The 24315-nt window shown below is 40.7% G+C and overlaps 1 protein-coding gene across 5 annotated transcripts in view; it reads right to left on the bottom strand.

Moving 5' to 3' along the window:
- The window catches only part of RNASEH2B (ribonuclease H2 subunit B), a 70829-nt gene that overhangs the window by 25021 nt on the left and 21493 nt on the right, over positions 1-24315 (bottom strand). For 3 of the 5 annotated variants that reach the window (XM_043477750.1, XM_043477748.1, XM_043477752.1), the window contains exons 2-8: positions 22700-22771; positions 20669-20776; positions 17284-17360; positions 13039-13162; positions 4570-4634; positions 2644-2749; positions 59-140 (exon numbers count right to left, since the gene is read on the bottom strand). In XM_043477750.1, the coding sequence (XP_043333685.1) occupies positions 59-140; positions 2644-2749; positions 4570-4634; positions 13039-13162; positions 17284-17360; positions 20669-20776; positions 22700-22771 (634 nt within the window). The remainder of the gene's footprint in view (positions 1-58; positions 141-2643; positions 2750-4569; positions 4635-13038; positions 13163-17283; positions 17361-20668; positions 20777-22699; positions 22772-24315) is intronic. The other 2 variants (XM_043477749.1, XM_043477751.1) reach the window with 2 other exon arrangements.

Here is a 24315-nt window from a genome sequence, read left to right as displayed (position 1 = left end):
TTTCTAGGAAACCAAGCACAATTATGCTTAATTACGACTAAAGATGGGCCATACTTACTTTAAATATTTAGATAAGTCATCACTTAATTGTTTAGGGATGTAATCAGATATCAGACCATGGGCGTAACGAACATAATCCTCTGAAAGAAACAGAATGGAGAAAAAAATTTAGTAATAATTATGACTGCTTTATAGTCAAATTGACTGGAGTTCAAATTCTGGCACTATTTAGCTTTGGAGAGTCACTTAAGCTTTGTGTGTGTGTGTGTGTGAAATGGGGATGCTCATATCTATCTGCCAGAGTGGTGGGGGGGATATGATGTATGAGATATCACATAGGATGACACTGAAGATATGATGAGATAATAAAGTATAATACAATAGATGCCCACTAAATAACAGATAAAAATTCAGGGTTCTTCTCTTAGTTGAGGCCCTTGACTACAAATAAAGTTCAAACATCAGATGTAACAATATAAAATAGTCATCTTTTCTAGGTTGGTTTCAATATAAAATAAATCTAATTACTGAACAGTAATGAGTTGCTCATTTAAGAGAAATAATATACAATGTGTCTCTATTAAGCACTTGCTGAATGTTACATATAACCCCAAACTAATGGGATGAAGTTGCTCAGTCGTGTCCGTCTCTTTGAAACTACACGGACTGTAGCCTACCAGGCTCTTCTGTCCATGGGATTTTCCAGGCAAGAGTACTGGAGTGGGTTGCCATTTCCTTCTCCAGGGGATCTTCCAGACCCAGGGATCGAACCCAGGTTTCCCACATTGCAGGAAGACGCTTTACCGTCTGAGCCACCAGGGAATCCCAAACTAATAAAACGCCTTAAAAATGTAAAAAACAAAACTCAGTCAAATGTATAATCATGACTTCTACAGCACCTGGATTTTCCATACTAAAATGAGGCTCTGGTATCAATTAAATACAGTTACAAAAGAGAAAATCTGTTTTAAAGCCCTCTTCCTCAATTCAGTCTTTTTTTTGTAAAATACTAGGGGATAACCAAACTCAATAGATGGGATAATCACAAGGGGATATAAACTACCAAAAGCACTATCCCAGGCTTGCTGCTGGGATATTCATTTCCATCTTTCTTCCTTTTCTACATTTGACATCAGAATAACAGTCTGCCTCAGTATTACCAACAGGCAGAAAGGGGCTGCTGCCTGGATGACCTGATCTCAAAGTCTTTAGTAAGAGACTTTCACTGCCAACACTGCGAACTGAAAGTTATCACTGGACCCTTCTTTTTTTTTTAATTAATTAATTTTTTTTTATTGAAGGATAATTGCTTTACAGACTTTCACTGTTTTCTGTCAAACCTCAACATGAATCAGCCATAGGTATACACATATTCCCTCCCTGTTGACCCTCCCTCCCATCTCCTGCCCCATCCCACCCCTCCAGGTTGCTACAGAGCCCCTGTTTGAGTTTCCTGAGTCAAACAGCAAATAAGAAAGCCAACATATCTGTTTGCTTCCTTTGGCACATATCAAGCTAAAGGTCTAAAAAAGGCAAGAATGTAACGAGTATAAACCTTACTTTATGACTGCAACACTAAATGGCAATATAGCGAAGTCCAGACTCTTAGATTTAGATATTGGTTTGGTAAAAACACCAGACTCAGAGTAGACGACCTGGTCTGCTAGCTAGGATTGGTGATCCTGAGTAAGCCATCTACTTCTTGGAGACCAGTTTTTCATTTTTAAGATGAGAACATCTGTCTAAATAACCACTAACGCCTCTTCTCCTGCTTTACTGAAAATCTATGGTTTTATCCATCCATCTATCATCCATGGATCTATCCATCTATCCAGCCAGCCAGCCATTTGATTCAGTCTCTCTCTCCTTCTGTAAACACTGACAGCTAGTTAATTCAGATGTCAAGGGCAGTCCACCACTCCCAGAACGGCAGGAGCCAGCCATCATCTGTCTGTGCAAGGTACTGTGAGGTGGAGATCTGCACATCAAAGACTGCCTGAATCACAGCCAATCACCAACAGGCTGCTTGGCTGTTCTGTTTTTTAAATGACGAAACTCCAATGTTTTGGAATTGTATATTTAGAACAGGGGAACACTGAATTAGAGTTTAAAGTCAGGATAATTACTGTCCTACCATTTAAGAAAGTAAATTGTATCAGATAGTTGTTGTTATTCAATGATACACATAAAGGTAAGAGGACACTATAATGAGAAAAGCAAAAGAATGTATCTTAAAGAATAAATTGTCCAGTGAATATATTTTCATCTAAAATCAAAATATTGAGACCTACAGTAGGACTTATGCTTCTGGAGAATAAGATGCAAACAGATACAGCTCTGGAAATCCTTGCCCCCCAAGAACAGTCCAACAAAAAGGTTACGAGTGTGGGCTTAAGTGCCAGGCAAGCTCCATTAGTAGTTCACTTAAATGACTTAAGTATCAATTAGTGATAGAAGTGATCTACAGCAGAAGTACTACTTGGTTTTGAAATGAAATGCACACCTGCCATGAGATCTAAGAGAACACATTGGCAAGAATGTGAAGTTTCTGAGACATTAAGGTTTTTAAATCCTAAGATGGGCATTTACACATTGGCGACTTACTCCAGGCAAAACAAACAAAACAAAAAATGATTCACTTACCGTCCTTGTCACTGGAAACCTGGCCACCAGAGAAAAATGCAGTAGACTGTACCCGGGCACTGACATTTACCTTATTGGTTTTTAATGCTGCCATAGTCTGATTAACCTATGAAATAACCAAAGGGGGAATATCAGGATATTTTCAACTAACTCTAGAAGCCCTGACTTTCCAGACTTTCTAAACCCATGATTTCAATCCATTGAAGGTCCAGGAAGAAGTAGTACAGGATAGATATACCTTCAGAAGATGAGAGATGGCTGCATATTTGGAGAAAGGTGAGGGGTAGTGACTACACTGCGGGATGAGCTCGGTACCTGGACTTCCTAAGGCCTACACCATGTGAGAGCACTGACTCTGGAGGCAGGCTGCTTGGGTTTGCTCTGTGACCCTGGACTGCTTACTTAACCTCTCTGGGCCTCTACTGTGAAAGGGAAATAAAGATGCGCCGATCGCACAGTACTACTGTGAGGACTAAATGAGTTAATGTATGTTAAGCCCTTAGGACAGAACATGGCACAAAACTTGTATTTTATGATTTTTTAGGGAGAATAAATAATATAAATTTCTCACTTTCTAGGAATTTAAGAAAGGAAACACAATAAATATAAACTTCACTTTGCTATTTCATGTCATTATCATTTGCTAAGAGCAAAAACTAAACGCCCAGTTTCTGCTCAGCACTTCTCATTCTTCATCTACACAGAATCCCACAAATGCAAAGACTACTGGTAATGCAAATGAAGAGTGAAACACATGCACTTTTTAAACCTTTCTTCTACTTCGCACAAAGGAGTCTGATTAATACTGCAAGGTTCATTTCCATGTTCCCAGGCTCCCAATGTGCCCATTAACATGATGTGACAAACATGTGTTTTCATATACAAGACAGAAGAGAATCTTAGGAATCAGTGCTAGAACTGATATCCACAAAACTTGCAAAAACTTTGTCATCCACAGATCTAGTCTGGTGAGATTCTTTATCACTATAAAAGTAAGCAATATCCTTAGACCAGTGGCTTTTTTGTTTCTTCACTGTATGCACAGTAAGAAATATTCAGCAACCAAATACCCGAAAACATATATAAATATGTTATAGTGTCATACTTAACACTTGCCCTTACCTTGTGCTTTTTTTCTTTAAACAATATAAGGATATATATTTGATTATACAGAACAATTTCAGTTTTTTCTTTTGCAAATTCTTTTCCATTATTTTTTATCACAGGATATTGAATATAGTTTCCTGCACTATACAGTGGGACCTTATTGCTTATCCATTCTATATATACCACTTTGCATCTGGTAATCCCAAACTCTCAATCCAACTTTCTTTTTAATTCATCCTAGTCTATCCTAGCCCATTCTATTCATTCCATTCCAAGAGAAATACTGGGTGTGATCCACTAAATTGACTGGAAAAGCATTGCAAGAGATCTTATATTAAGTTTAATTGTTAGGATCACCAAGATAAAGGGCTTGCCTGGAATAAGACCCGTCTTCAGCATCTAGACACTAAACCCAAATCCCGTCTGTCTGGTCCCCTGCAGGTCATGTGTGAGCAATGTCAACTTCTGAGATGCCTGCAGGACGGACAGACAGTGCAAGTGGCCCTGCTATTACCTGGCTTGCAAGACTCAAGTCTATACTGGCAACTAGCAAGAACTTCTTTATTCAGTGGTGAGGATCATGGGGAAATGGGAATGCAGGTCAAAGGAAGAAGCACATCACGCTAAGTCCAGAGCTACATGAGTTGGGAAAAGTGGAAAGTCAAAGACTTCTCGCACTTGGGACATTTTTGTAAGCTTCTCTCTTGCAGCTGGACTTCCAAGATGGTTTTTGGGGTCAGGCTTACTACCTTCTCTCTAAACACTTTTAAAAAGGAACATTAAGTTCTTTCTGCCACAAGGCACTGAGAGGTACTGTACCTTTTTTTCTAGCCATTTTAATGTCTTCTCTTTGCTGTACTTGTAATATTTCTTCTTGCCTATTTCTGTATTAAATTGAAAGAAAAAAAAGAGTGCAGTAGGTTAAGCAAAAAATAAACTCCTAAGGCTATTTCATATACAAGACAACAGTTTAAAAATTTCAAGGAGTTCCCTGAAGGTCCAGTGGTGAGGACTCCGTGCCTTCATTGTGAGTGCCCTGGTTCAATCCCCGGTTGGGGAAGTAAGATTCCACAAGTTGCAAGGTGCAGCCAAAAAAATAAATAACATTTTATATTCTTGAAAAACTCAATTAATAACCCTGAGAGCATTCTTGAGACACTGAAAAAAAAAATTCCTCAACAGAACTGGGACACCTCAGGCTTCACCAAATATTAAATGAATGAGAATTAGGAAAATGATCAAATTATACAAATAGTTCTCATCACAAGGAGAAATTTTTTTCTCTTCATTGTATCTATATGAGATGGTGGATGTTAACTAAAACTACTGTGATAATCATTTCAAAATATATGTAAATCAAACTATCATTCTGTACAATATAAACCTACACAGTGACATATGTCAATTATTTCTCAATAAAACAGAAAACAACTGTACAGATAAATCTGGAGGAAAGGTAATTTTTTAACTGAATATAATTGACATATAATATTGTATTAGTTTCAAGTATAGTGATTTGATATTTACACACACTCTGAAATGGTCACCACAGTAAATCTAGTAAATCTAATGTCTGCAAAGGTCATTTTTAAAACTCAGCAAATTAACACACCAAGCCATCTTCATTTTTCTGAATAATTTTAAGATCACCCCAATGTTTTCAATGAAAGACTTCTTTTCTGACATAAAAATGGAAATCCCAAGAGAGAAAATTGAAGCTAAATGCAGGTGCCTAAGAAGTTCATTACATACATTCAGGAAAAGAATTGTGTTAACTACTTAGAACTGTTCTGGTAGGACTGGTGGAGAAAGAAGAAAAGATTTATCTTTTAATGTATTAACAATATAGCCATAGCTATTTCAGGGGAATTTAGATTTATGATAGGCTCAATTTGGCCCTTTATGGGGATAAAAGTTTCATCTCCTATAAATTATACTTCCTCTTCTCACAATCCAGCTAGCTTTATGTAATCTAACGGCTTAATGTCACATATAGCATATATATGGTATATGACATTAAGCCATTATTTCCTCGGTAACACCTCATTCACGGGGTTTCTTGCTTTCTGTGCAATCAGCAGGGGCAGCTCTTCCCTCCCTCCTGGGACTCCTAAGGCCAGATGCAAACTCGCCTTTTTCTTCCCTCTGTAATGACACTTTCTCTTTCCTCCGTGATCATGGTGGGTAACGGAAACTGCTTACTCAGGGGTGGTTTTCTGCAGACGGTTAAATTGCTTGAGTTTCAGTAAGACGGCTTGCACGGGAGGGGCTGGCCGCAGCCAGCTCCCGCTGTGTCCTCCCCGTCTCAGCCTGCGGTCGTCAACACTGCGGGCACTAACTAGGGGGCGGACAGATCGGGGCTGGCCCTCTGCACCCACGTCCTCAGGACGTGTCACTGGAATAATGAAAAGGAGGGGCTGCAAATGCCTGCTGGGGAACCAAGGCAGGTAAGACTAGACTCAGCCTCCCTGGAGCTGATGCAGTATTTCTTTGTACAAAAGGAGGGCTGCTTCTAAGACCACACGGCCACCACTCTGAACACGCGTGCTGCTGACCGAGCCTCAGACCTTCCGACCGTCGCCGGAGACAGTCTCCCTAGAGGCTCCCATCCAAGAACCGCACCTTGACTCTGCCGCTCACTTGTCTCTTGCCTCTGCCTCCAAATTTCTGAAAGGATGTTCTACAACCTGCCACAGCGTTCCCCCCTCCTGCTCACTGTCTGAGCCCCTTGCAGGCCCCGTCCCTCTGGAAATGCTGGTTCAGGAGAGACCAGGCTCGGAGCTGTACTGCTGGGCTCCTACACCCCCAGCGCGCGATGTCACCTTGGGAAGTCACCTATCACACAACATCCGGCACACAGCAAGTACTTCACAGTATTTACGAAAGAATGAAATAACTCATTAATGATAATAACATCACATCTAGTGTATATTCAGGCCTGGGCTAAGTTCTTCATACATGTTTTCTCTCCGAATGCTCAGAACGAGTCTCAGGTGAAAACTATTCGTCTCCATCTTGAAACACTAGGTTTGAGTGAAGTTAAAATAAATTGTCAAAAGCCACTGAGCTGGTAAACAGGAGCACTGGATTCCTTCTCAACCTGACTTCAAAGTCACAGATTTGGTGTTCACTGTGACCCTACGGACTGTAGCCCGCCAGGCTCTTCCGTCCATGGGATTCTCCAGGCAAGAATGCTGGAGTGGGGTGCCATACCCTCCTCCAGGGGATCTTCCCAACCCAGGGATCGAACCCATGTCTCTTACATCTCCTGCCACTGGCAGGCAGGTTCTTTATCACTAGCGCCACATGGGAAGACTGGATATCATTTAATTAGTATGCTAAGAGTTCTTTATACATTTGGGATACACACACACACTATCAGATATATGTCATATAAATATTTTCTCTCAACTATGGTTTGTCTTTTTTTTCTTCAGAAAACAGAAGATATTAATTTTAATAAAATGTAATCTATAATTTTTTTAATGGTTAGTGGCTTTTGTGTTCTATGAAATCTTTGCCTATCCTCAAGATCGCAGAGGTTTTCTTCTATGGCTTTTTCTAGAAATTCAGTAGTTTTCATTTTTTGCATTTAAGTTATTAATCCATTTCAAGTTAATTTTTCTGTATGATTCTGAGGTAAGAGTCAATGTTGTTTTTCACATGGATGTCCAATTTTTCCAGGTCATATGTTGAAAAGATAATCCTTTCTCCCATTGAATTGTCTTGACATCACTGAAAAAACAATTGGCTACATAAATGTTGGTCCACTTTGGTTCTATTTGGTTCCATTTAACTATCTCTTTATCTTTGTACCAATGCCATACTTTCTCATCCGTTGTAGTTTTACAGTAAGTCTTGAAATCAGGTTGTATAAGCTTTCCAACCTGTTCTTCTTTTTCAAAATTGTTTTGACTACTAGATACTCTGCATAGTTTTATAAATTCTAGAATCAGCTTATTGATTAAAAAAAAAAAAGCCTGAGAAGCATTGCATTAAATCTATAGATGACTTTGGAGGAGATGGACATCTTAACAATATTGAGTCGTCCAACTCATGAACATGGTATATCTATTTATTTAATTCTTTAATTTCTCTCTGAAATGTTTTACAATGTTCAGGGTACTGGTCTTGCATATATTATGCTACCTCTATCGCTACAACCTCATGATTTTTTAATATTACAAATCGCATGTTTTTATTCCACTGTTCAATTGTTCATTGCTAATATACAGAAACAGAACTGATTTTTGTATATTGACCCTATATCCTGAGAACTTGTTTATTAGTTCTAGTGATTTTTTTTTTTTGGTAAATTCTTTTGAGCTTTTTATATATGTGACCATATTGTTGATGTAAAAAGACAATTCACTATTTACTTTCTAAGCTGTATACCTTTGATTTTGTTCTTATCTTATCGAAACTGCTAGGACATCCACTACACTGGTGAGTAACCGTGGAGAAGATTGACATCCTTATCTTGTACTAATCTTAGAGAAAAAGTGCATTCAGTCCTTCACAGTAAAGTATGATATTAGCTTAGGTTTGTCATGGATGTCCTTTAAAAGCATGAGGAGGTTCCCTTCTATCTCTAATATGCTGAGAACTTATATAATGACTGAATTTTGTCAAAGGTTTTTCTACATCTATTGAGATGGTCATACAGTTTTTCTTTTGTTATGCATAAATACGGTGAATCATACTGATTGATTTTGTAACGTTCAACCAACTCCATTCCTATGATAAACTCACTTGGTTATAACATACTGTCCTTTTTACACAGTTAATTTGCTATATTTTTTTAAGTATTTTTCAGTCTATGATCATAAAGAATATTAAATTACAGTTTTCTTTTTGCTACTCTGGTTTCATAAAATTAGTTGGGAAATATGTCTTTCTCATTTAATTTCTAAAATAATCTAAGTATCATTATTTCTTTGAGTATTATTTTTTCCTTTAAGTATCGTAGAATTCAACTAATGAAGCCTGCTGGGCCTAGAGTTTTTTCCTAAGAAGTTTTAAAACTGCAAGTTGATTTTGAATTAAACATTCCCTGGATAAGATGATTACAAGAAATATCCAACTTGAATATCCCAAGATGCTATACAAGGACCAAGTGCATAAACTACCACTTAATGTTAAAATTTACCTATTTTGATAAGCAAAGTGGCTTAAAATATTCATGAAGGCCACAGATTACCCATGATTATGAAAAATACCACAACATGTTCTATCAGTTCAGTTCAGTCATTCAGTCATGTCCGACTCTTTGGGACCCTATGGACTGCGGCACACCAGGCCTCCCTGTCCATCACCAACACCTGGAGCTTACTCAAACTCATGTCCATCAAGTCAGTGATGCCATCCAACCATCTCATCCTCTGTCATCCCCTTCTCCTCCTGCCTTTAATCCTTCCCAGCATCAGCGTCTTTTCTAGTGAGTCAGTTCTTCACATCAGGTGACCCAAGTATTGGAGCTTCGGCTTCAGCACCAGTGCTCCCAATGAATATTCAGGACTGATTCCCTTCAGGATAGACTGGATGGATCTCCTTGCAGTCCAAGGGACCCTCAAGAGTCTTCTCCAACACCACAGTTCAAAAGCCTCAATTCTTCGGTGCCCAGATTTCTTTATAGTCCAACTCCCACATCCATACATAACTACTGGAAAAACCATAGCTTTGACTAGATGGACATTTGTTGGCAAAGTAATGTCTCTGCTTTTTAATATGCTCTCTAGGTTGATCATAGCTTGCCTTCCAAGGAGCAAGGGTCTTTTAATTTCATGGCTTCAGTCAACATCTGCAGTGATTTTGGAGACCAAAAAAATAGTCAGCCACTGTTTCTTCTGTTTCTCCATCTATTTACCATGAAGTGATGGGACCAGATGCCATGATCTTAGTTTTCTGAATGTTGAGTTTTAAGCCAACTTTTTCACTCTCATCAAGAGGCTCTTCACTTTGCTTTCTGCCATAAGGGTGGTGTCTTCTGCGTATCTGAGATTGTGGATATTTCTCCCGGCAATCTTGATTCCAGCTTGTACTTCATCCAGCCGGCATTTCGCATGATCTACTCTGCATATAAGTTAAATAAGCAGGGTGACAATATGCAGCCTTGAGGTACTCCTTTCCCAATATAGAACCAATTTGTTGTTCCGTGTCCAGTTCTAACTGTTGCTTCCTGACCTGCATACAGATTTCTCAGGAGGCAGGTCAGGTGGTCTGGTATTCCCATCTCTTTCAGAATTTTCCACAGTTTATTGTGATCCACACAGTCAAAGGCTTTGGTGTAGTCAATGAAGCAGAAATAGATGTTTTTCTTGAATTCCCTTGCTTTTTTGATGATCCAACGGATGTTGGCAATTTGATCTCTGGTGCCTCTGCCTTTTCTAAAGCAAGCTTGAACATCTGGAAGTTTATGATTCATGTACTGTTGAAGCCTGGCTTGGAGAATTTTGAGCATTACTTTGCTAGCATGTGAGATGAGTGCAAATGTGCAGTAGTTTGAGCATTCTTTGGCATTGCCTTTCTTTGGGATTGGAATGAAAACTGACCTTTTCTAGTCCTGTGGCCACTGCTGAGTTTTCCAAATTTGCTGACATATTGAGTGCAGCAGTTTCACAGCATCATCATTTAGAATTTGAAATAGCTCAACTGGAATTTTATCACCTCCACTAGCTTTGTTCGCAGTGATGCTTCTAAGGCCCACTTGACTTCGCATTCCAGGATGTCTGGCTCTAGGTGAGTGATCACACCATCGTGGTTATCTGGGTCATGAAGATGTTTTTTGTATAGTTCTTCTGTGTATTCTTGTCACCTCTTCTTATTATCTTTGCTTCTTTTCTATTGTGTCCTAAACTTAATACTTGCAAGAGTTTGTGAGTTAGATAACATGTACATATGCTGGAAAGGTTTCTTTCCCTAATGTGTCTGGTGCCTGTAAAACTGGTCTTGAACATCTGGAAAGACTGGGTTTACAAAATAAAGATGGAATAAAAAGGAGTCCACAATCAAATAACATGTTCAGCAATTGGGTAATCGGTTCGCAAACTTGAATTTCCCTGATGTATTGTTGAACAAACTGCCTGGAGCACATTTTCACATCTACTTTTTGAATGTTTTCCACAACTGAGAAACTCATATGGTCTCTTTTTTTTTCTCTTGCCTCCTGGGGATAGAAACTTGGCAACAATGCTTGGGGTATTTTAATCAGGTAACTTTTCCTGGCTCTTCCTGTTAATCATATCTGACAATGCAGAGCAGCTTTTGCTTGCAATATGAAACGGAGCATTACACTCAAGACGAAGTTCATAACCCTTTATTAGTCCTTTCCCCTGTCAACTCTCCACTGAATGGGAGTTTTGGCAAGAAACATGCTGAGCCCCAGAGCTAGCAGAGACACATCGTTTCCTTCACTAATAAAGCGAACAGTGCTAACTAAAGCCACCACCATCACCATTCAGGATACAAGCAACTGTGGCTGGGTTTATCCAGTGGGGAAAAGCCAAGGGTGAAGGTTCTCGTAAACCTAGCAGGCTTAAGTGTTAGCTGCTCAGTTCATGTCTGACTTTTTGCAATTCACAACTGCTGCTCACCAGGCTCCTCTGTCCCCAGAACTCTCCAGGCAAGAATGCTGGAGTGGATTGCCATTCTCTCCTCCAGGGGATCTTCCCAACTCAGGGACTGAACCCACGCTTCCTGCATTGCAGGCAGATTTTTTACTGTCTGAGCCACCAGGCAAGTCAGACACAACTGAGCCACTAACACCTTCATTTTCAGACATTTTTATTATTGTCTGATTATCCCCATTCTCCTACTTAAACCACTTGACTATATATTAATCAATGGACCATCAAACAAGTGTGTACTGGTCACTTACTATATGTGTGCGTGCATGCTCAGTTGTGTCAGACTCTTTGTCATCCCATGGACAGTAGCCTGCCAAGCTCCTCTGTACACAGAATTCTCCAGGCAAGAATACTGGAATGGGTTGCCATGTCCTTCTCTAACAGATCTGCCCAACCCAGGGATTGAACCCAGGTCTCCTGCATTGCAGACAGATTCTTTACCATCTGAACCACCTGGGAAGCCCCACTTACTGTATATCTAGTACTTAAACACTAGGAAAGAATTAAAAATCTCTAGTTAGAAGCCTTAAGATACTAACATTTACCATGCACCCAGCACTCTCTGGGCACTGATTTACTTGTATTATTTCATTAAATTCCTGAAGCATCTCTTTGTGGTAGACACTATTAACTGCAATACTTAAATAATGTTCATATGCTGGTCATTTAGAGATCTCAACACTCTAAAGCTAAAAGAAGGAAAGCTTTATTTTATGACTTAGAACAACTTTTCAGGGTACTAATTATAACGTATAGCAGAATATGAGAAGTACTCTTAACCCTTCAAACCCTTCATCTGGCACATCACAGATGCTGAAAAGTTTGAATGATTTGCTCAGAACTATGTAGCAAATACATTTTTAATTTTTCTTGTAGGACATCAGATCCTACAGATTACCAAGTTGTTCCTAAAGAAATTCTTTCCCTGAGATTTAAAGCAAATATATCAAAATATAAAGAGTGGTTGATTATTGGGGTTGGGGACAAACAATATTTGTAGTTTTTTCCTCTGAGTTTTCCAGTATTTTTTAAATTTTCGATTAAAAAAACTGCTTCACCTGACCATGTATTTTCATTTTCAAAGCAGATATATCAACAACCTTTATACTGTGCATCCCCACGAAACCCAGTTTTCACTTCCCTTACTCTCTACTGCTGTTGCCCTAACTTGTCATTTGTCTCCATCAGAGTCAAAGCAAAATGAGATAAAGGCCAGTATTTTACTTATGACTATCCCTAGAGCCTGGATCTAGTGCTTAATATATGCTTCTTAGTAGATACTCAATAAATGTTTCCTGAATCAATAAAGGCATAGATTTTATGCAAGTTTTACAAATGGAAGTCCAAGGCAAAAAGCAGTTGAGGGACTTAGCCAAAGTCACAGCCTCATTCAAAGGACTGAACCAAAGCCCAAGCCTCATGAACCCCGGCCCTGCAGGAGACAGGCCGTCAGATTTCACTGGCCCGAATTCCGCAGACAGAACAAGCAGTGCAGTTAGAGGAAGAATACTGACAACTGAAAGGGGATCTGAACCAGAACTTTTCCTCTAACCCACACGAATAAGCATCACATTCCGCAGGACTTCCAGCTGCTGTCTTCTCAGACAGACCGGCCAGCTTTCCCAGCAGCCGTAAGCCTGACTTCAAAGGCCACATGCTATACCTTTCTCCTCTGTCACGTGTCGAAGCAACTTCTCAAGTTCAGGAAGTTTCAGCAACAAGATGCAATCCGGGAACATGTCATCCATCACAACTTGATCCAGAGGTTGAAACTTCCCCTGAAAAGACTGTAAGTCAGTCAGGAGGCAAGCATTCCAGTCAAAAGACTCATACATTAAAAAAAAAAATAGCTAAATAAAAGAGAAAAAGATACATAATTTCATAGCTGGAACTTTAAACTAAATTCCAAGCCATTTGTTCCATGTAAGAACTCCCTCTATGGGGACAAGCTCCAGAACTGACTCTCAGTTCCCTTTAGAAAGCTCTTGAAAGCACTGGGGATCTATTGACAAGTGGCAAGAAAGGGTTCAATTTAAATATTCTCTTTTTCCTAGATAGTAAGAATAATCCACAGGCTTTCCAAGTCTCACTGTCTTTAGATTTCTAGCTTAGTCTATTTCTTTCTGTGATCACCGATGTGTTAAATATTTAACTACTTTAAAACAATGTTTTACTTATACATAATGAACTATGCAGTCATGACATAATCATTTCATAATAAACTAACGTTTCGTTCTCCTTTTCTTTACCATGTATACACAAAAAGGTTCTGAAATAAGAAGTTTGTTTGAACATAAAGTCAGTAACAGCTGGGAGAGCTAGACAGAAGAATTATTTTTTACTGATCTTAAAATAAATCGTATATTTAAAAAAAAATAGGTAACCATTTCAAAAGTGAATCAAAGTGAAAGTGCTAGTCACTCAGTTGTGTCTGACTCATTGTGACCACATGACTGCCACCCACTGGGCTCCTCTGTCCATGGGATTCTCCAGGCAAGATTACTGGAGTGGGTTGCCATTTCCTTCTCCAGTGGATCTCCCTGCCCCAGGGATCGAACCTGGATCTCTTGTACTGCAGGCAGTTTCTTTACCGTCTGAGCCACCAGGGAAGTCCCAAGTGAAAGTGTTAGTTGCTCAGTAGTATTTTTCTTAATTAAATAGAGAAAGATCACATCTAAAATGTAGGGGAGGAATATCTGAGTGCCTCATGGGCTATTTTAAGGGGCTCTTAAAGTATTTGAGAGAGACAGCAAAATAGTTTACAATGAATGAAAGCCAACCACCACCATGAGCTTCATTCTGTATCTGCCAACCTGAGCCAGTCACAGCACCCCCAGAGCCTCCCAGAGGGCCAGGGTGAGGATTAATTCACCAGAGCCAAGCCAGGTTCTTAATGGGAAACAGGGGAACAGGCCCCCTAGATGGAGGGAAGGCCTCTAAAGGTGCATCAGCACAGGCACAAGGCTGGCTGGTGCCTCCTCCCTGCTAGTATGCCCCAGGAAGCACCAGGAGTGGACGCCACGGGAGTTGCCATCTTCTTCCCGCAGCACTTCCAGGGCCTTCCTGGTGGTGACTAGAACCACTTCTGCTCCTCAGATATACATGGCTTACGAGCCTCACTGCTCTCATGCCCTCATATACTGGGTATCACAGCAGCTTCCAGATAAGGGGAAACATGATTAAACTAAGGAACAAAACTTCACTAAACCACACTAAAGAACAGAGTAAGGATTCAGGAGAGGAGGAGAGTAAGAGAAAGCAAAGCACATCAGGAGAAAGCACAAGTTCACATTTTAAGTCAGTTTTATTACTCAGTATTTATCGCAAATTAAATTGATATAAATCCGAAATAGGAGTTTTGGAAAATGGGTCTAAGTACTCAATGAGAACCCATCAGCTCTTAAACTACTGGCAAACATGTTGAGTGCAAAAATAAGATGCGGCTAAGTGTTTAAATAACACTATTCCTTGATGTTGTTTTTTCGAAGGTTTTCAAGCTGTGGTTGGTGGCCCCTGGGAGTCCCCAGGACCCTTGCAGGGGGTCCACAAACTTCGAACTACTTTCATAACAATGCTATGACGCTGTCTGCATTTTCACTGTGTTGACATTTGCACTGAGGACTCCAGCGCAAAGGTGGGCACAACTGCTGGTTTTTCAGCACCAGTCAAGGTGGTGCCGGCGACCTGTCCAGCAGTCACTGCGTCCTCCACTGCCACAGACAAGCAGTTATAAAAATGTCAGTTTACTTAAGGATTTCCCGGACCAAGGAGCAAAACAATTAACTTTTATTTAAATCTTGGCCAGTCAGTTCAATGTTCTGTGTGATGAAAGTGAAGCGTGGCTAAAGCACTTCTGCTGTCGCTGAGGCTCAAGGAAACGCTCTGTGTAACTGTCTGAGTTGTCAGCAGAGCTAGCTGCCCTTTACTCAGATTTTCACCTGAAAACATCACCATGGACTATGGTTATTCAGACTTGAATATTTGGCAGAACGTAAATACAGTGAATCTGTCACTTAAAGAGAAAGACTGACAGTATTGTAGCAAATGAAAAAATTTGAACTTTAAAACAAAAATTAGAATTGCAGAAAATTTGTATCTGTCACTATGACATGCTTCCCAGCATTCAAAGTGTTTTCTAAAGAGATCACTCAGTTCAGTTCAGTTCAGTCTCTCAGTCATGCCCGACTCTTTGTGGCCCCGTGGACTGGACGCCAGGCTTCCCTGTCCATCACCAACTCCCGGAGCTTACTCAAACTCATGTCCATCAAGTCACTGATGCCATCCAACCATCTCATCCTCTGTCATCCCCTTGTCCTCCTGCCTTCAATCTTTCCAGCATCAGGGTCTTTTCCAATGAGTCAGTTCTTCATATCAGGTGACCAAAGGACTGGAGCTTCAGCTTCAACATCAGTCCTTCCAATGAATATTCAGGATTGATTTAATTTAGGATTGACTGGTTGGATCTCCTTGCTATCTAAGGGACTCTCAAGAGTCTTCTCCAACATCACGTTTCAAAAGCATCAATTCTTCGGTGCTCTGCTTGCTTTATAGTCCAACTCTCACATCCATACATGACTACTAGAAAAACTATAGCTTTGACTAAAGTAATGTCTCTGCTTTTTAATACGCTGTCTAGGTTAGTCATAGCTTTTCTTCCAAGGAGCAAATGTCTTTTAACTTCATGGCTGCAATCACCATCTGCAGTGATTTTGGATCCCAAGAAAATAAAGTCTGTCACTGTTTCCATTATTTCCCCATTTATTTGCCAAGAAGCAATGGGAACAGTTGCCATGATCTTAGTTTTCTGAATGTTGAGTTTTAAGTCGGTTTTTTCACTCTCCTTTTTCACTTTCATCAAGAGGCTCTTCAGTTCCTCCAGTAATATTAAATTAACAAAGGTGTGTGCGTGTGCATGCATGCATGTATTCTGTTGACATTTGGAAGACCTGGAAAATTCAGTGAGGCATATTTTTCCAAATGGGCTTATGATTTTTATTTTCAAAATAAATAAATAAGAAATTTTTAAATTTCTCAGTTTTAATTTCTGATATAGTCAATGAAACTGTACTGTTAGTCACTCAGTTGTGTCTGACTCTTTGCGACCCCATGAACTATAGCCCACCAGTCTCCTTTGTCCATGGAATTCTCCAGGCAGGAATACTGTAGTGGGTTGCTAATCCTTCTCCAGGGGGTCTTCCTGACCCAGGGATCGAACCTGGGTCTCTGGCACTGCCGGCGGATTCTTTACCATCTGAGCCCCCTGGGAAGCCCAATGTAGTCAATATTCACAGGTAAAACACACAGGAACAAAAAGCTCTTTGGGATCCTTAATAATTGTCAAGTGTAAAGGTATCCTGGGACCAAAGTATTTCAGAATCTCTGTTTGGAACTATTACTATTAATAAACTCTGTCTTTATATTACAAAGGTAAATTTTACTGTCTGGGATTCCTTAAGTCTCAGCTACAGCTTCCCAGTTAATGAGCTTTTCTCTGGACACACACTCCAGTGTACCTATTTCAGTCTCTCACAAAGAAGAAAATGAAAGACAATAAATCTACTTTCTGCTCTTAAAGATTGAGGTCTTAACATCTGTACTGTATTTCAAAACGAATGAGCTTTTTGTTGTTAGGCTTTGTCAAACAAGGAAGGGAGGTAACACAGAGGGTTAGGTGATTCTCAGAAGTCTCTGGTGAACCAGTCCAAGGTCAAGGTGCAGGGTCTCAGGTCTGCCGACCAGTGCTCCAATCTGTCTGGCACACAAGATGCAGGCGTACCACACCAACCAAGCTACATCTCAACTGTGTGGAATCTACATTTGGACCATTGTAAGGAGAGGGAGGAAGTTAAACAAAAAACCCAATCTATTCTATTTCCCCACTGTCAATATCTCAACCTGGGAAACTCACCTCTTTATCAGCCTTTATAAGGTAGTGGAGAAGCAGAAACAGAGGGTCCATAGGTGTGGCAAAGTGAAGAAGACCTCCTGTAGATTAAAAAGAGAATTCAATGCTCTGGAAAGACAACTGAGTCATTTCATCTTAATCCTAATGTGGAAACCATCCACTGAAAAATAGATGTGAAATTCCAAATTCAGAAGCTCCCCCTATTTTGGCCCAAGAATTTCTCAAAGGCAGAATGTGGTCCCTGAGGTTCTACTCCAAAGAGCTTCAAACTCTGGTGTAGAGAGGGGAGCCAAGACACTGAACTGGACCTTCAACTTTCCATTTCTTCTTCAGAAATCATTTTTAACAGAGCCCCTCCTCTCCCCACCTCCCATTCTTCCCCCCGCCGCCGCCCCCCGCCGCCCAGCCCAAAATAGCAGGGTTGGGGGTAGAGAGACAGAATGTGAACCAGGCAAATATTAGGAAACCAGTGTAAGTTCATCTACAGAGCTGCAGTAAGATGTAATTTCCTGTGCTTTTGAGGATGAAGCCATGGGAAAGCAATATTATTCCCTCTGTACATGGCTCCTTCTATGTGCTCTGGGCTCACGGTCAATGACTCAAAGCTCAGAGGTTGTTACCCACCCCAGATCCTGACCATCCCCCAAAGAAAAAAATGCAGGCAGGTAGGTATCTTAACAAGATTGAGTATAGGAAACTGGGATCTCTGCAGTTAGATGAGTGATGCTCACCAGGCTGAAAGGAAAAAAGACAAATCAAACCAACTAGGCCTCCTGGACCTTACTTTTCTTTAGTCCGTCACACCCCCTCCAAACATCCCAGAACCCTTCCATGGAAGTGACAGAGAATAGCAATAAACAGTTCATTTATCTCCATACTTACCAATTTGGTTTCAGGAAACATCTACTGATTTTTATTCTCTAACATTGAAACCCAACTATACAGCCAAGAAATTCTAACCCTAAGTTATACACATGAATACATTTCATAGTATGTTTTAAAAAAAAAAATTAAGGACATAATTTTTTATGATGACCTTAGTTAATGATTTTTTTTTAAAGTAGAAGGAAGTTTATGAAAACAATCTATCAGAAGCTCTAAGCCCAGTTTATATGAGACATCTATTATATTCAGAAATTAGAAACAGGTTTCTCAATCTGAAAACAATATCCTAGTGGCCATTCTTAAAAAGAGCTCCTTCTTCAAGGTTACATTTAAAAAGAAGACTATGAAAAAAACAGGTACCTTTACTGAGAACCAAAAACAAAAAAAAAAAAAAAAAAAAGTCTATTAAAAAAAAAAAGCAGGCACCAACTCAGACAGTTCAGAAGAACTGATCAGTCACTGCCTCTGAATATTTTCCAGTTTCATCTGGATATTACTGTGTCTATGCAGCAAAACCCAAAGGCAACTATATTACACTAGAAGTTGGAACTCTCATATATTATCAAATGAAAAATAATAAAAGGGAACAATAAAAAGGAATGTATACTTGGCACCTACCACAGTCTACCATTGCCTTTTGGCAACTGAAAACCACTTCAGATGTTCTCATGCACACAGGTATATGAAATTCACCGCCAGCAATAAACCCTTCTTCTGGATACCTTACAAGAAAGGTCAAGAGGCCTTTCAACCTTAGCGCTAGGTGGAGGCTTAGACACTCGACAGAAAGCAGAGGCTTAGGAAGCAACAGACACAAGACAGAGGAACCCAGGGAACTGAGATGGTCTCAACCACCCCGGGATGCACCGCCCGCCCCCAGCCCAAGCAACAGAAAAAATGAGACAGCGGGAACTGAGATGGTCTCAACCACCCCGGGATGCACCGCCCGCCCCCAGCCCAAGCAACAGAAAAAATGAGACAGCGGGAACTGAGATGGTCTCAACCACCCCGGGATGCACCGCCCGCCCCCAGCCCAAGCAACAGAAAAAAATGAGACAGCGGGGACTGAGATAGCCTCAACCACCCCGGGATGTACCGCCCACCCCCAGCCCAAGCATCAGAAAAAAATGAGACAGCGGGAACTGAGATGGCCTCAACCACCCCGGGATGCACTGCCTGCCCCCAGCCCAAGCAACAGAAAAAATGAGATAGTGGGAACTGAGATGGCCTCAACCACCCCGGGATGCACCACCCACCCCTAGCCCAGGCATCAGAAAAAAATGAGACAGCGGGACTGAGATGGCCCTCAACCCCCGGGACGCCCGCCCGCCCCCAGCCCAAGCAACAGAAAAAATGAGAGCGGGGACTGATACGGCCTCAACCACCCCGGGATGCACTGCCCGCCCCCAAGCCCAAGCAACAGAAAAAATGAGACAGCGGGGACTGAGATGGCCTCAACCACCCCGGGATGCACCGCCCGCCCCCAGCCCAAGCAACAGAAAAAATGAGATAGTGGGGACTGAGATGGCCTCAACCACCCCGGGATGCACTGCCTGCCCCCAGCCCAAGCATCAGAAAAAATGAGATAGTGGGGACTGAGATGGCCTCAACCACCCCGGGATGCACCGCCCGCCCCCAGCCCAAGCATCAGAAAAAATGAGATAGCGGGAACTGAGATGGCCTCAACCACCCCAGGACCCCCCACCCCGGCACCCCAGAACTGTCGGGGCTACATTTGGTATCCTGTCTCCTTCAGAGTCCACAATGACCCAAAACAAAGGAAAACTGAGAGAAACCGGGAGTTGAGTGTGTGTGTTGGGCGGTAGGGTGAAAGTGAGAGTCACTCAGTCTTGTCCGACTCTTTGTGACCCCATGGACTATATAGTCCATGGAATTCTCCAGGCCAGAATACTGAAGTGGGTAGCCTTTCCTTTCTCCAGGGATCTTCCCAAACCAGGGATCAAACCCAGGTCTCCTGCATTGCAGGCGGATTCTTTACCAGCTGAGCCACACGGGAAGCTCAGGGGATAGGGAGGGTGGGGGGGTTGCAATGGTAATTTATATGACAAAGCATTCAAAAATATCTTTGTTCTATTCTACCAGTATCCATTTGCGATGGAAATACGATGTTAAAAAAACTTGAAGAATCTCAAAAGTGGCTAAAAGAAGAGCAAAGAGTTTCAGTCAACACAGCGTGTACTCCATAGTACAAAATTCATCTTACTTCTGACTCAGAGTGTGACAGTGTTTTAGGAGAAAAAAATCAGAGTTGTTATTAATAGCTAAAAATTTCCTGCCACCTAAGACACAAAGTTGTTGATCTAGACTTGTTCCAACCATCTTTCCTTTCTCCTTGATTAAACCCTGCTCTGATGCCGGCAACAAAAAAACAACTATGGACTAGACTCCAAACCAGGCAGACTGACTCAGACTTCCATGCATGAAGGATGGCAAAGTCAGTGTATGTGTTTAGTTAATGGAAATATATACACTAGTCACTTACCTGATTGAACTGATTCATTTATAAACCAAGAACGGTTTTTTTCCTTGAAAACTTTTATTTCAAACAGCTGTGGTAGACACATGTTGAACAAGTAAATGGCTCCTTCCCCTGTTAAGACAAATCTGCTTTTTATTTGTAAGTTTTCACACACACACACACACCCAGAAGACTAATAGTTCTGAGGAATGTTCCTAATATGAACATAAACATACATATACAGTCTATACAAAGTTACTCCAAGGAAAGCTTGTAGCTATTACACACAAATGCTTGCTTCCCAACTCTGTAATCCTCACTGAACTTAGACCAATAAATACAAAAGGGCAAATCATTTATCTTAACTGCTCCAAAGCCTCTCGTTGAGTCCTCCATCACTCCTAAGCCACCCAAACCCAAATGGCTCAGCCAGATGAACCGAGTTGGCCTGTGGGGGGGGTTGCAGCCTCCCACACCGAGGGACGAGACGGGGTCCACACACCCTAGAGGGGAGGCCCCCCGGAGGAAGGCCAGGGCCCACGACAGCCACACACTTTCAGCCGTGAGGAGTGAGGAGGGCCAGGCCCGACTAGATGCAAATCTCCCTTTCCTCAGATTCCCCAAGAAAAGGACCATTAGAAGGGGTGAGGACTGCACACATTTGCATGCATCCGAATGAATCCCTTCAATGCAGGAATTTCCTTCTAAACACAGCACAGTCAGGGCCCTGAATTCGAATCTATCTCAACTACACCTGGGCGTGTGCCCTCGGGGAAGCGCTACCACCCCTTCTGTACCTGTTTCCACACCTGTAACGTGGGAGCAATACTGAACGGCCTCACCAGGGCTTTTTTAAGGATTAAAAAGAGAATATGGACACGTAAAGCTCCTAGCACAGCACATTAGTCAAAGGTTAGCCTTTATCTTTCCATAGTCAGTAAAGTATTGTCCATGGACATTCAGAATTTTTCGGGAAGCCTGGCTTTTATTTGTATTTTACCTTTGTTAAATGCTTTACTGGCTATCTAAGACTTCTCTTGCAAAAACACTTCACACCTCATTTTACATTTATGCATACTAAGGAACTCCAGATAATACAGCTGACCGACTACATCCAATTTCGTTTTGAGGAAAAGGAAACTGGGATATCTGCCTCTCTTGCCACTTCTATTTACAAGTCCTTCCAACAACAGCAACACGGCACCACCCGCTGAGGTCTCTTGCTTTCACTATTCAGTATGACAGTCCCCAAGAGGACGATCTCATCTGCTAAATATCAGACAGCTATTTAAAACCTTGTAAAATTAAGACTAACCTTATAAATCTTGTAAAATAAACTGACGGAAAAACAATTTCACAAAGATAAATAATGTCCTCAATATCAGTATATACTTAGTGTATTTTAATACTTTTGCCTAAAAATGATAAGACAAAGGAAAATACACTGAGTGTAGAGTTAAAATTATTCCTGATAAAATGTGTATTTCCTCAAAATACAATGCTTTTTAATGCCAAAAAAATCACCCCCTGACAGGAAAATATATATATACTACTTCTTGGTCTGAACAAAATAAGGGAAGTACAGCTAAAAATGAAAGTATTCAAAACCGTGGCATGTCCAGTAAAAGCATCCCCCTGCCTCTTTTTTAAACTCGGGTTATTTATTTTACTTTATAACATGAGTATAAATGGAATCTTATATTGGATAACTACTTAAAGAAAAGCTGGCTTTAAAAGGCCAAGGAAAACTCATCTGTTTTCAGAGAGAAATCAAACATTCTATGCTTTTTTGTTTTGCCAGCATTTCTTATGAATAAACAGTTCTATGGATTAAAACTACGAAGAAGTTTTAAAAAATGTTTAGGTCAAGTGAATTATCTTAGAAGACTGGTTATGTCATTAGCTTGCTTTTGTCATCATGTAATATTGTTTTACCTTTAATGGCTAGACAGGAAGAAAAAATATGAGAAGACAAATAAATGTACATACTTTTCAGCCACAACGTTTTAAAAATGTTCAAGTTATCAGAGGAGAACGGAGGAGAGGGGCACTTGCCTGAACATGGGTTAGCCAGTTTTACAAACACAAGCCCGCTTTTCGTCTTCTTTGAAGCATCCTTTAAATATTCTGGAAAGAAACACATTGTAAGATTAGAAGACAGCTGCTTTGTTGCTCACTTTGCTCTTTTCCCTTCTTCTCTTTATATGATTTTTCTTTCTAAAAATCTTAGCTCTGTTCTATTGCTTATAAACTGTGTGATCTTGTGCAAATTACCAGTTTCTCTGTGAAGTGCAGTGGAATCTAAGGTAGTTTTAATTTGTTTCTTGGAGAAGTGACGAGGAGCAGGACTCAGATGGCCGGCGGAAACCTTGGCTCAACCATCTGACAGCTCTGTCACCTCAGGCATGGCTCCTCAGGTCCTGTCTCAGGGGCCACATTTATAAAATGATGATGATGGACACATACCTGCCTTGCAAAGCATTAAATGAGCTAATTTGTTGAAAGTTCTTAACATATTCAGACAAACAGAAACCCATAATAAATGATAGCTTTTATTACTTTATTGTTACTATTATTACGAAATAGAACATTTAAAAGATAAATATTTCCTAGACATTTATGTTTTTTGCCCCTAATTATGATTACCTAACTCACGTTCTCTGCCCATTTTTTGAGTAGGACATTTATATTTCTTTTACTATCTTATTAGGAGTCTTTATACAGTAAGGATATAAACTCAGTTTTTAGTGACTTTTTTGGGGGGCAGGGGAAGGGGCTGCATGGTGCGGCTTGCAGGATCTCTTCCTGACCAGGGATTTGACCCGGACCAGAGCAGCAAAAGCCTCCAATCCTAACCAGTAGGCCACCAGGGAGCTCCCTGTTTTTAATGATTATTTTGCCACTGAGGAGATAAAAAAGTCTTTGTGTAATCTCATCAATATTTTCCTTCATGGTTACACCTTTTGTGTCATACTTAGAAAGTCCTTCTCTTCCTCAAGACTATCTGAATTGCCCTTATTTTCTTCTAACACTTTTAAATTATATTTAACCTATTTGGAATACATCCCCTATAAAATAAGAGGAGATATCCAATTTTAATTTTTGCAGTGAGTTGTCCGGTTGTTTCCACATCATCTACTGAGTGCGTACATGCTCAATCGCTTCCGTTGTGTCCGACTCTTTGGGACCCTCATGGACTGTAGCCCACCAGGGGTCCTCTTCCATGCGATTTTCCAGGCGAGAATGCTGGGGCGGGTTGCCATGCCCTCCTCCACATCCACTCAATAACCTAAGCTAAATGTTTAAGATACATTTATAAGTCTGTTTGTGGACACTGTACTTTGACCCACGAGTCTGTGGCTGTATTAGCATTAGTATTTCAATATCTTAATTACTGTAGCTTTAAAAGACATTTTAACATCTGCTGAGCTAAATCCTCTCATTGCTTTCTCTACAATGTTTTAATGTCAAAGTTTAAATAAATCACGTAGATTAAAACATAAAAACCATGATAATTTTATTTATAGCATCCTCACATATTTTCAGCGGTGTATTTAAATCCATTGAAAGAATTTCTCTCCAGAAGGAACCAAGGGACCCTGATTAACAAGGGAGCAATAACCTGCCAAAGAGTAAATCAGAGAGCTGTGAGAAGGAGAGGAACTCGCGGT

The sequence above is a fragment of the Cervus canadensis genome, chromosome 9, assembly GCF_019320065.1.
Source record: "Cervus canadensis isolate Bull #8, Minnesota chromosome 9, ASM1932006v1, whole genome shotgun sequence".
NCBI classification, from domain to species: Eukaryota; Metazoa; Chordata; class Mammalia; order Artiodactyla; family Cervidae; genus Cervus; species Cervus canadensis.
Note: the sequence above shows the minus strand (reverse complement) of the source record. Positions and strands in the feature narration are given on the sequence as shown.